Source organism: Oryctolagus cuniculus, chromosome 1, assembly GCF_051225735.1.
Source record: "Oryctolagus cuniculus isolate XC-2025 breed Fujian yellow rabbit chromosome 1, ASM5122573v1, whole genome shotgun sequence".
NCBI classification, from domain to species: domain Eukaryota; kingdom Metazoa; phylum Chordata; class Mammalia; order Lagomorpha; family Leporidae; genus Oryctolagus; species Oryctolagus cuniculus.
This window is the reverse complement of record NC_142867.1, coordinates 168,769,660-168,782,297: the sequence shown is the minus strand read 5'-3', so window position 1 is coordinate 168,782,297 and position 12,638 is coordinate 168,769,660. Positions and strand designations below refer to the sequence as shown.

At 39.1% G+C, this 12,638-nt stretch overlaps 1 protein-coding gene and 1 long non-coding RNA gene across 12 annotated transcripts in view; one reads left to right on the top strand and one right to left on the bottom strand.

Annotated features, from left to right (window-relative positions):
- The window catches only part of BRD10 (bromodomain containing 10), a 117,270-nt gene extending 112,425 nt beyond the window's left edge, over positions 1 to 4,845 (top strand). For all 11 annotated transcript variants that reach the window (XR_016210284.1, XR_016210296.1, XM_070051782.2 and 8 more), the window contains one exon: positions 602 to 4,845. Coding sequence is in view for 9 of the 11 variants with exons in the window: in XM_070051782.2 (XP_069907883.1) it covers positions 602 to 4,200 (3,599 nt within the window). In the remaining 2 variants the exon portion in view is untranslated. The remainder of the gene's footprint in view (positions 1 to 601) is intronic.
- An 823-nt stretch (positions 4,846 to 5,668) lies between these two features.
- On the bottom strand, positions 5,669 to 9,924 carry LOC149128757 (uncharacterized). The gene is made up of 2 exons (XR_016210298.1): positions 8,745 to 9,924; positions 5,669 to 8,177 (listed from the first exon to the last, which is right to left on the bottom strand). It is a non-coding gene; the product is annotated as an uncharacterized LOC149128757 (long non-coding RNA).
- Between the last annotated feature and the right edge of the window lie 2,714 nt (positions 9,925 to 12,638).

Below are 12,638 nucleotides of genomic sequence, written 5' to 3'. Positions count from 1 at the left end.
GGAAGAAGCTCCTGGCTCCTGGCTTAAGATTGGCTCAGCTCCTGCCATTGCGGCCATTTGGGGAGTGAACCAACAGATGGAAGACCTTTCTCTCTGTCTACCTCTCTCTCTAACTCTCTTTCAATTAAGTAAAATCAATTTTTTAAAGACTCAGAAGAAACTAGATATATTTAGAGTCTTTTAAAATAGGATAAAATGAAGAACCATCTCTTTGGTATCAAGATTTCTTTATTAGTAGAAGAGAATTAGGCTAGATTTCCTTCCAAATTAAATTCTAAGCCTAATTGTTGGCTTGAGTTTGTCTTTAAAAATGAAACTTTTTTTTTTTGCACTTGCATGGGCAGCAGGATTGGCAGAATTTGCCCAGAAATAATGTTCTCTTTAAAAGGTTGCTCGTGGGCATGATTATGATATCAAGATTACCACATCAAAGATCACCTCACCTTTATCTTCTTCAGTGGTGCTGAAACTTGTCAATCACCCCACAGTACATTTCTTAATGAATTGCTATCTCAAAAATGGACTTTTTAAAAATAATTGATGTTATTGCTATTTAGCTGCTGTTTTATATAAACAAAATGCTTATTTTTGCAATTTTCAGATGATATGAAATTGTCAGAAGTAGATTTTCCTCTGGCAAGAAGCAAGCTGTTGAAAAAGGAATTGCCTTCAAAAGATGTACTGAAGACACTGCCTAAAACCCTTAAACGACAGTCCAAACAAAGTAATTTCCTGGATGATAGCACAAAACAGCTTTCCCCCAGGAAGAAAGCAAAGTTAAGCACAAATGAAACAGCAATTGAGAATTTGGAAGATGATATGCAGATTGACTGTGTAAATGAATCCAGGCATAGAGAGCTGCCATTTTCAGAGTCATTTGCTTCAGTGGATTCAGTACCAGTGTCTACTCTACAGAAAGGGACCAAACCTATTCAGGCCTTGCTTGCAAAGAATATTGGGAACAAAGTGACCTTAACAAATCAACTGCCCCCTTCCACAGGCATAAGTACTCCTGCTGTAGAAAAGACAGTTACAGCTCCCCCAGAAGCAAGCCCCACAAAGCCAGCATTGACCTGCCACACCAATACAAAAGGTCCTTTACAGATGGTATACAAAATGCCATGTGGCCAGTGGTTACCAATAGATCTTCACAGCAGCTCTGTAAAGATTCAGATGCAACCTGTGGTAGATACTAAAACAGGAGAAAAAATTATGCAGCAAGTTCTTATTCTGCCTAAGAATTTTGTGATTCAGCACAAGGAAGGAAAAGCAGTTGCAAAAGAAATACTGCCAGTTCAACAGAAAGGTATAGAACAACATTGTTCATCTTTCCCACAAGCAGCAAGTGTAAACTCTTTAGCATCAGTTCTCGTCAACTCAACAGGATCTGTTTCTACCCAACTACCTAATACAGTTTTCAACAAGGCAATTACACCTGTAACACATGTGAGTAGTGCTAGACCACAACCTTTGTCACCTGTAACCTCTGTAAGTAATTTATTAACACCACCAGTTAAGAATAGCCAGAGTGAGGCAGAAAAAGTCAAGAATTCAGTCTCAGCAGCCACATTCCCCAAGCCTATTGCTTCACCCACCATTTCTTCAACAGTTCAACCTCTGTTGTCAGCAACAACACTAAGTGGATCTATAAATCCTGGTAATTCCCTCAACTGTTTTGCACAACAAACTGCTGATTGTTCTGAAGCAAAGCAAGAACTGAAAACTGTGTGTATAAGAGATTCACAGTCAATTCTTGTTAGGACACGGGGTGGGAATACTGGGGTTGTAAAAGTACAGACCAATCCAGATCAAAACTCACCCAACAGTTTATCTTCAAGTTCAGTTTTCACTTTCGCTCCCCAGCTTCAGGCATTTCTGGTGCCAAAATCAACGTCATCATCCTCTGCTTTTCCGGTAGCTGGAATGACTACTACATCTAATGTCCCAACTTTTGGCCAAGCACAAACTTCTTTTTCCATTCCAGCTAGCTGTAATTCGTCCGTGGGGAAAAATCTCAAACTTTCTAGTACTAGTAACTTGAGCCATGTGGTAGGTAAAACTTCACACCTACCAAATTCACCCTTGAAGTCCTCTGTTTCTTCTAGCACTCTAGCACCATCAACAACAAATAGTTCACTAAGTGTAATTAACATATCAGGCAATTTTGGACAGGCCAATGCAAATGTTATTCATGCTCCATCTAAACAACAGCAAGTAGATTATATTACCAAAAGTTACCCTGCTGCAAGATCAGAAGGAATAGCAGAAACAAATGGAGAAGTGATCAATGGGACTCCAGTTCAGAAACTTATGCTGGTATCAGCTCCATCTATCCTATCTTCTGGTAGTGGAACTGCAACTAACGTGGCACCTGCACCAACATCTACAGGTGTTTCAGCCCAGAAATTAGTTTTTATTAATGCTCCAGTTCCCAGTGGCACTTCAACCCCAACTTTTGCTGCAGAATCCTTAAAACAAACCCTTCCCCCCACCTTGAATAAAACATTTGTTAAGACTCCAGAGCAACCTCAAATAGTACTAATTCCATCTACAATGGGAACACCAATAAAAATAAACCCATCACCAACTGTGTCTCAAATAAAAGATGTGAAAATTGGACTAAACATAGGTCAAGCAATTGTAAATACTTCAAGCAGTGTGCCAGCTATACCAACAATTAATATACTGCAGAATGTAAACCCAAAAGGAGAAGATAAAAGTGGCAAAGACTTCATTTTGCCATTGTCTTCGAGTAGCAGTTCAATTCCATTAAGCTCAAATTTTGTGAATCAAAATATTACTCCTGTTAATGAATCAGCGGTTTCTGCAGCAAGAGCAGTAAACATGTTTTCAGTAACAGGAACAAATGTATCTCTGGGTTCCCTTTCAGTGACCTCAACTTCCACTTCAATTGGGACGCGACCTCCTGTTTTAGTCAGCGGAACTGATACCTCTTCAAGAATCACGCCTATTTTGTCAAATAGACTTTGCACTTCAAATTTCGGAAACACTGTGGCTATATCAACTGTGAAAACAGGACATCTTGCATCGTCTGTCCTTATTTCAACTACACAACCAACAGTGTCTCCTAAATGTTTAACATCAGCTTTACAAATCCCTGTTACTGTTGCCTTGCCCACACCTGTGACTGTATCCCCTAAAATAATCAGCACAGTTCCACATTCAACTACAGTACCAGGAGCCACACGTCCTGCTTCCCTTTCCAAAAGACAGTCTCGGACTTCTCTCCAGTTTCACTCACCAGGGATTTCAACTACAGTGCCAACGAATGTAAACACAAACAAACCTCAAACTGAATTGTCATCCCTTTCACAAAGTCCAAGTAAAATAATTAATATTTCCAATTTTACTTCTCTGCCAAACCAGCAAATGTCCCCTGCTTTAGTAAAATCAAACCCCAGTTACAGTTCTGCTTCAAGTGGCTCTGCCATTCACACTGCTACAGCACCATCAAATATAACTAGTTTGGTAGGGGGTCAGTTAAGTGAACCTTGTATTCAGCAAAAGATAGTTATCAACACCAGTACACCTTTGGCACCTGGTACTCAGATCATGATTAATGGAACCCGGTTTATTGTTCCACCACAAGGTCTTGGAGCTGGCAGCCACATTCTCCTTATATCTACAAATCCAAAATACGGACCTCCCTTAGTTCTTAACAGTGGCCAGGGCATTCAGCCTATACAAGTAGATAACCCTACCCAGAAGAACACACTAGCATCAAGTAATTTTTTAAGTGAACAACCTATAAAACATTGTCTAAAGAGCTCTACAAAAATTGTAAACTCTTTTGGAAATACAACTTCTCTCCCTGTAGTACATACAACACCACAGATTTTAAACACAACTGCTAAAGTTCCACCTCCTGCAACAACAGCATCAGTAATTAAGTCTTCTCCAGCTACTCTTTTGGCTAAGACATCTTTGGTGTCTGCCATTTCCTCCAGTAATCCTCCACTGCCAAGTAATACTTCAGTATTTCATTTGGACACATCTGTCAAAAAATTGTTGGTTAGCCCAGAAGGAGCCATTTTAAATACCATAAATACTCCAGCATCTAATGTTTCTTCACTGTCGTCTTCTTTCTCTCAAATTGTGTCTGCCAGTCGAAATCCTGCCTCTGTCTTCCCTGCTTTTCAATCATCTGGTTTAGAGAAGCCTGACACAGCTGCATCTTGAATTTAGATTAAACGAGCCAGTTTTTAAATAATGGGGCATTGTTTTGAATCCCATACAAATTAAACTCTTTATTATATTGTTGAAAACATACTATACATAGTGTGTGAGTGTGTGTGTGTGTGTGTTTTAATGTATCTTCATTAGCTTGTATAACAAGGCTTTGTTTTCTTAGGGAAAAAATCTGTTCCATTTCACTCGTTGGTATGAATATGTTTTCAGAGGTTCTTTGTTTAAAGTACATGGTCAGGATTTACCTGCCTGTGTAACATATTGAACAGTGTCAATTTTGACTAGTTTAGAGTAAGCTAGCCTTTTGCACACTTACATTGACATGTTTCTTCTTGAATTTGGACTATTGCAGCATATCTACAATATGGTATTCTGTGTCATTAGTGAAACCTTATTTTTTTCTGTAAAAATATATATATATATTTATGCATTGTGAAAATGCAGTCCATGGTGTAAATTGTACATATTCCTAAGTCCCTAACAACCTGTACTAAATATATGTACAAAGAACTATGCTGTCTTATTTATGTTTTGTTTACATAATGTATAGTTTTTTAAGTATTTTAGTAATTTTGGACCAGTGAACTGTTAGCAACAATGCAGAAAAATCTGCATGTAATAAACTTAGTTGCTGTATTTCTTTGTTTGAATACCATTTTTGAAGTGTGATCTTGTTCCACTGAAAGAATGCATGAAATAAATGAAGACAATCCTTTACAAAAAGGAAGGCTAGGAAATTTAAATTACTATCATTGTGTAGGCTTTAAAGTGAACACATTTTCCTTATACATATCAAATTTGATTTTCAGAATATTCTTGATAGGTTAAATGACATGTTCAAGGCTTTCCAGGTGGTAGAGCCAGTAATTTGATCTGACACTTTAAATCTTATTTCCATAATTGTGTATTACTTCTGTTGCAAAATTTCATTGTCTCAACATTTTTTAATCCACCACCAAATTCTACATTAACCAAAACAAGTGACTGCTTTTCAAATCAATATGATTGGTCTCTGTTTATATAACTTAAATATGCTTATAAAAACTTCAAATTTTTAAATAATTTCAGATTCATGGGAAATTGCAAAGATAGTTAAGAGTGGTCTCATGTACCTTTCAAATTGCTCCCCCCAAATAGGTTTATTTTTAAATTTAAGATTAGTTCATAGTAACTGATTTTTGAAATTAATAGGAGGATGAAGTTTTTTACTTTAATTACAAGCTCTCTGCATTTTCCCAATTGCAGAAATATTTAAATTCCATTGTAAAGCAGATTTTATGACTCAATTCTCAGGGTTTGACTTTGTAGTATTTCAGAATATACCTCATTTAAATAAAAGATAGATTTTTATATCCCCTATCTTATTTGATATACTGATTTTATACTCATCTGCATTCTATTAATAATGATATTGTTAAGCCTCATCACACAGAGCTATCAGTTGGATTAAAATGATAGAGAGGAGTAATGGGGGAGGGGGGGCCTGTGTGGTTTAGTTGCTGGTTAAGCCAAAACCTGTGACACTTGCATCCATGACCAGTCCCAGCTGTACTGCTTCTGATCCAGCTCCCTACTAGTGTGCTGGGGAAGGTGAGAGAAGATGACCCAATGCCTTGGGCTCCTGCCAGCTAAGTTGGAGACCCAGATAGAGTTCTTGGCTCCGGGCCTTGGCTTGGCCCAGCCATGACCTTTGTGGCCATTTGAAGAATGACCCATAAGATGAAGGATATTTCTCTCTCTCTCTCTCTCTCTCTCCTTACTCCTTACTCCTTTCTCTGTCCCTCCATTTGTCTGTCACTCTGCCTTTCAAATAAAATTTTTTTTAAATAATAGGCAAGAGTAGGGCTAAAGATTTCCTTTGAAAACACATTGAGGCCGGCGCCACGGCTCACTAGGCTAATCCTCCGCCTTGCAGCACCGGCACACCGGGTTCTAGTCCCGGTCGGATTGCCGGATTCTGTCCTGGTTGCCCCTCTTCCAGGCCAGCTCTCTGCTGTGGCCCAGGAGTGCAGTGGAGGATGGCCCAAGTGCTTGGGCCCTGCACCCCATGGGAGACCAGGAGAAGTACCTGGCTCCTACCATTGGATCAGCGTGGTGCGCCGGCCGCAGCGTGCGGGCCACAGCGGCCGTTGGAGGGTGAACCAACAGCAAAAGGAAGACCTTTCTCTCTGTCTCTTACTGTCCACTCTGCCTGTCAAAAAAACAAACAAACAAACAAACAAAAAAAAAAAACATTGAAATGTATTAGTTGCCAAAGTGAAAGGAGAATCGGGAGCGGGATACCTGAAAAGTTGATAAAGGCTCTCAGAATTTCCTATTTATGCTCTTAAGACTTTACCTTACCTCTGTGTTCTGCTCAGCCCCGCTCCCTCTTTATCAGTTTAGAAAATCCTTGGGTTTCAGAAGTGGATTATGTTTGAAGTGTGTGCTTCACACATAGGTAGTCTTCAATAAATGAATTTATATACTCAGTTTTTAGAACAAAATAACCCCAAACTATTAACCTTTTGTCTCAAAAAGAATTCCCTATGCAACTTCCAGAAACTAATTTACTCAATTACCTTTAAGTTCAGGACATAAACTAACCACTAAATCTCTTCTAAATCCAGAATCCTAACGTGACCTTCCAAGCTCTGTGTGATGAACCTTGAGAGTGAAGTCTCCACTTACACCTTAGACCATTCTTCAGTCTGTTCCTGCCTTCCAGTGTCTTCACTCTGTTGTTCCCCTTGTTCAGTGTAATCTACTTTTCTTTTAGTTTCTAGAAAGTTGGGTCACATTGGTGTCTTCTCTAAATGTCCTCTCTGACTTAATGTTTCATTACAGGTTCTAATTCCATGCTACGTAAGTACTTCTTGTGTTATCCCAGCCAGCATCAATTATTGTAGTCAGTCATAGATTGAGGCCAATACATAGATTGAGAAAGACCTAGCACTCCTTAAAAACTGTAATTATTTGTTTGAAATTATTTAATGCTTGTCATCTTTATTTAAAATGAAGACCTTGTCAGTCATCACCATTATCACTCCAGCAACTAGTAAAAAGTATTCTGTGTGTGAGTGTGTTTGTTGAGTAAAAAATCTAGCTAACTTTTATTAAGATTTAGTTTACTTTTAAAACTAAAAATTCCATTTTAAGATATAAATTTAACTAAATTAAAGGATGTGTGACTTCAAGAGGCAAATTCCTTTGCCTCCAATTTATAGGTCATTTGAATTTTTTGGATTTTGGATAAATAATACAAATTAAATTACCTTGCAGAATGCTGAAAATTAGGTGAGATAATTTGTGAAAATACTTGGCCCACTGCCTAATACATCGTGAATAATATGGTGTGCTCCTTCACCAGACTAGAGATAGATGAGTTAGGATATTATTAGATGGCCCAGGCAGATGGTGTGAAGACATCTGACATCAATGGTACCAATAGAGAAATGAGGGGGAAAAAAAAAAACTTTTCAGATTGAGAAGGGTAGAGAAAGGGATTATTCTGTAAAGAAAAACAATTTGCATAAATTTTAGAAATGTTTCTGCAGCAAAGGCTGTAATGAGCAATCTTGATTTCCTCTTATATGAATTTAGCATCAAACTGGTTAAAATGCTAATAGATTTAGTTGGAGATTTTGTATTTTGTTTTTTAAGCCACAATTTATTGAAGTAAATAGTAAGTTGTCGGGGCCAGTGCCATGACTCACTTGGTTAATCCTCCGCCTGCAGCGCCGGCATCCCAAATGGGTGCCAGGTTCTAGTCCCAGTTGCTCCTCTTCCAGTCCAGCTCTCTGCTGTGGCCTGGGAGGGCAGTGGAGGATGGCCCGAGTGCGCGGGCCCCTGCACCCACATGGGAGACCAGGAAGAAGCACCTGGCTCCTGGCTTCGGATCGGCACTGCGCCAGCTGTGTCGGCCATTTGGGGAGTGAACCAACGGAAGGAAGACCTTTCTCTCTGTCTCTCACAGTCTATAACTCCACCTGTCAAATAAAAAAATAGTTAGTTGTCTTTACAGGATTTTTTTACAACTGTATATAGCATATATAAATGGTTTTTATTAAAAACTCAAGAATGGTTTACATAATAGTAGACTATGTTGTTCAACCTCCTAAATAATGTTATTTAGATAATTCTATGGGCCTAATGGTCTAATAACTGTAAGAACCTTATTAAAACTATCTAAATATAAATATAATATATAAATATAAAAAACTATCTTACAGATTAACAATTCTGTCAAACTTCAATTTGAGCAAAGGTAGCACCAACAAGGAAAAAGCAGTTAAATTTAAACTATTAAATTATCAATATCAATTCATCAATCAGTTGCATATTTAACAGCTGATTACCCTTAAACTTGAATCAATCCTCCGGGTGATGCCTGAGCTCTCAAATAATTTGTTTCCCTTCTTTGTGGACTTAATCATCCAGGGCATTCCCTGAGACTTGGACTTCTGCCCAAGGCTGTCTGTGGAACAATGGGTGCCACTTGAGAAAATCTGCAGTTTAAACTGGACCAATTTTGTGTGAGAATTTTTTCTTCCCACCTTGATATGCTTTCTCAGTCAGCTAAACTGCCAGCCAACTTCTTTGAATTCTCATGGAAGATGATCAACCGTAATGGAAGTGGTTCTTTTCCAGACTTTCTCAAGACCTCTTCCTGTAGGAGTTGTACTTCTGATGTTTACCGCTGATGTTTTCATAGATTTGGGGCAGCTTCTTGACTTCTAAGCAGGAAATTTCCCATGGTTGGTTTTCTGAAAATTAGCATTACATGTTCTTCATGTGATTCAGGCAGTATTTGAAGTTGGAGCTGAAATTGTTTTCTTAATTTAAAGTAAATAAATTTCATGTATTTCATATATGCAGACTTAGGAACATAATGATACTTTCCACCCTACCCACACTCCCAACCTTCCTGTTCTTTCTTATTCTCTCTCCTAATTTTTACAATGATCTACTTTCAGTTTATATTCATAAGATTAACTCTACACTAAAGTGTTCAACAAATAGAAGGAAAAAAACACTGTTCCTCAACAGTAGGAACAAAGGCTATAAACTATCCAATCTCAAAATGTCAATTGCACTCCAATACATTACTTTCTTAGTACTCTTAGTTACCACAGGTCATGGTATTTGTTGTTTTGGGGCTAACTTTTTCACAAAGTATAATGGTCTCCAGTTGCATCCATTTTGTTGCAAAAGACAGGATTTCATTATTTTTGATGGTGGAGTAGTATTCCATAGTGTATATATACCATAATTTTTTATCCAGTTATCAGTTGATGGACATCTGGGTTGATTCTATATTTTAGCTATTGTGAATAATGCTGCAATAAACCTGGGGGTACAAATAACTGTTTCATATGCTGATTTCATTTTGTTTGGGTAAATTCCCATAGAAGAGTCATATCTATTTTCAGTTTTCTGAGTTATCTCTATTCTGTCTTTCACAATGGCTGTAATGTTTACATTCCCACCAACAGTGGATTAGGGTACCTTTTTCCTCACATCCTTGCCAGCATTTACTTTTGTTGATTTCTTTATGGGAGCCATTCTAACTGGGGTGAGGTGAAACCTCATTTTGGTTTTGATTTCACTTCCCTAATGGCTAGTGATCCTGAGCATTTTTTCTTGTGTTTGTTGGCCATTTGAATTTCCTCTTTTGAAAAGTGCCTGTTCAAGTCCTTTGCCCATTTCTTAACTGGATTGTTTGTTTTGTTGTTGTTGAGTTTCTTGAGCTCTTTATAGATTCTTTTTTTTTTTTTTTTTTTTTGATAGGTAGTTAGACAGTGAGAGAGAGACAGAGAGAAAGGTCTTCTTTTCCTTTGGTTAACCCCCCAAATGGCCGCTATGGCCAGCGTGCTGCGCTGATCCGAAGCCAGGAGCCAGGTGCTTCCTCCTGGTCTCCCATGCAGGTGCAGGGCTCAAGCACTTGGGCCATCCTCCACTGCCTTCCCGGGCAACAGCAGAGAGCTGGACTGGAAGAGGAACAACCGGGACAGAATCCAGCGCCCTGACCAGGACTGGAACCCAGAGTGCCAGCGCCACAGGCAGAGGATTAACCTAGTGAGCTGCAGTGCTGGCCTATCAATTCTTGATATGAATCTTTTATACTTTGTGTAGTTTACAGATATTTTCACCCATTCTGTCAGTTGCCTCTTTGCTGAGTGTTTCCTTTGCAGTGCAGAAGCTTCTCAGCTTAATGTAATCCAATTTGTCTATTTTGGTTTCAATCGACTGTGCTTCTGGGTCTTTTCTGAAAAGTCTTTGCCTATGCTAATATCTTGCAGAGTTTCCCCAATGTTCTTTTCTAAAAATTTAATATGAGGTCATAGATTTTGATCCTCAATCCATTTTGAGTTGATTTTTGTGTAAGGTGTAAGATACAGGTCTTGTTTCATACTTCTGCACACAGAGATCCAATTTTCCCAGCATCTTTTTTTTTTTTTTTTTTTTTGACAGGCAGAGTGGGCAGTGAGAGAGAGAGACAGAGAGAAAGGTCTTCCTTTGCCATTGGTTCACCTTCCAATGGCCGCCGCGGCCAGCGCGCTGTGGCCAGCACACCGCACTGATCCGATGGCAGGAGCCAGGTGCTTTTCCTGGTCTCCCATGGGGTGCAGGGCCCAAGGACTTGGGCCATCCTCCACTGCACTCCCTGGCCACAGCAGAGAGCTGGCCTGGAAGGGGGGCAACCGGGACAGAATCCGGCGCCCCAACCGGGACTAGAACCCGGTGTGCCGGCGCCGCGGCTCACTAGGCTAATCCTCCGCCTTGCGGCGCTGGCTCCCAGCATCATTTCTTGAAGAGACTGTCCCTTGTCCAGGGATTGATTTTAGCTCCTTTGTCAAAGATTAGTTGGCTGTAGATGTGTGGATTTATTTTTGAGGGTTCTATTCTCTCCATTGGCCTACATGCCTATTTCTATGTCAGTACCAGGCTATTTTGACTATAACTGCCCTGTGATATGTCTTGAAATCTGGTATCATGATGCCTGCAGCTTTATTTCTGTTGTTTAAGATTGGTTTAGCTATTTGGGGTCTCTTGTGGTTCAATATGAATTTTAGCATCATTTTTTCTAGATCTGAGAATGTCATTGGTATTTTGATTGGGATAGTATTGACTCTGTAAATTGCTTTCAGTAGTATGGATGTCCTCTTTTGTCTTTTGTCAGTCTGGGTGGCAGGGACAGAGAGCACTAAAGGGCCTCCACAAATGTATTAGCAGGTTTGGATTTCAGTATCAGCATGGCAAAGCCTTAACATTTCATTTTTCTGATTTTTCTGATACCAGTTTGTCACCATCCTCAATCAGGTGTTCCTGGATGGAAAGTACTGTCCTCAGTGGTGATATAGTGATCAGACTCCTTATAGCATGTGACCCTGCATATAGCACATGGCTCCAAAGGTTATCGTGCAATTGTTTCTCAATCTAAAGAGTCCTCTTCAGAAGTATATCTGCCTCTGGGAGGAGAACAAGCCCTTACCGAATCTGACACCTTCTATTCTTTTTAACAAACTCTCTCCTAGTTTCTCTGGCAGATTCAGGCCAAGACTCTTTGTCTTACCATGGACACTGAGAGACTGAGGAGAGTCTTTCTCACAAGAAGAGGAGAGAGCCCTCAGTGGATGACTAACTGGATGGCCTTGGAAGATCTAGGGCTTAAGTCATAGGTCCCTCCTTAGATACAGAGGACTGATACTCTGCTGAGACCTGTGGGGAGAGGAGGGAAGGATTTGGCCAAAGGTCTGATGTTTTTCTTTAGAACTCATTTTCATATTTGAAAAACAGGCAAGAGCCTTTGAACTGGGGAAGGTGTAGAATATTTCAAGTGTTAATAAAATCAGGAAGGTTAGGATGTACTTTAGCATGTTGTTGAATGTCATTCTTTCCATGTATGTAATACGTATCCTGTTTTTTATCTTTTCAAGTTTGTCTTTGGTAAGAAATAGGCTATGTTGCACTGGTGTTTCTGATGACATGGGATGATTTTAAGTGATTTAGCGACTAAACATTGTTATAAATGAATCACATAGAAAATCATTTCTTTAAACTGTTGAAAGAGTTTTGAAGACAACCTTTTACATTTTCTCTGATTCTTGCTAATTTTCCTTTTTAACAAAGAGAACAGGTCTCAGGTTGACAACCTTTTGTTATCATGAATATCTTCCCAGGTTTTAACAAAAACAATTTGCTTTCATTACCTTATGGAAAATGATACTGGCTTTCCATTTAGTGTGATAGAAATTTAAACCAGGAAAATACTCTAAATGAGATAATCAGAAGAAAATGCTAAAAAATAATAGTGCCGGTGATAAGTGGATGTAGCCTGTGTGTGTTTGTATGTGTATATCTATGTGCAATGTTGCTATGCAAATACTGATATCATTCTAGAACCTCTGGTCCTTTTTTATTTCTTAAGTATGTTCTTGTGAGAAGGA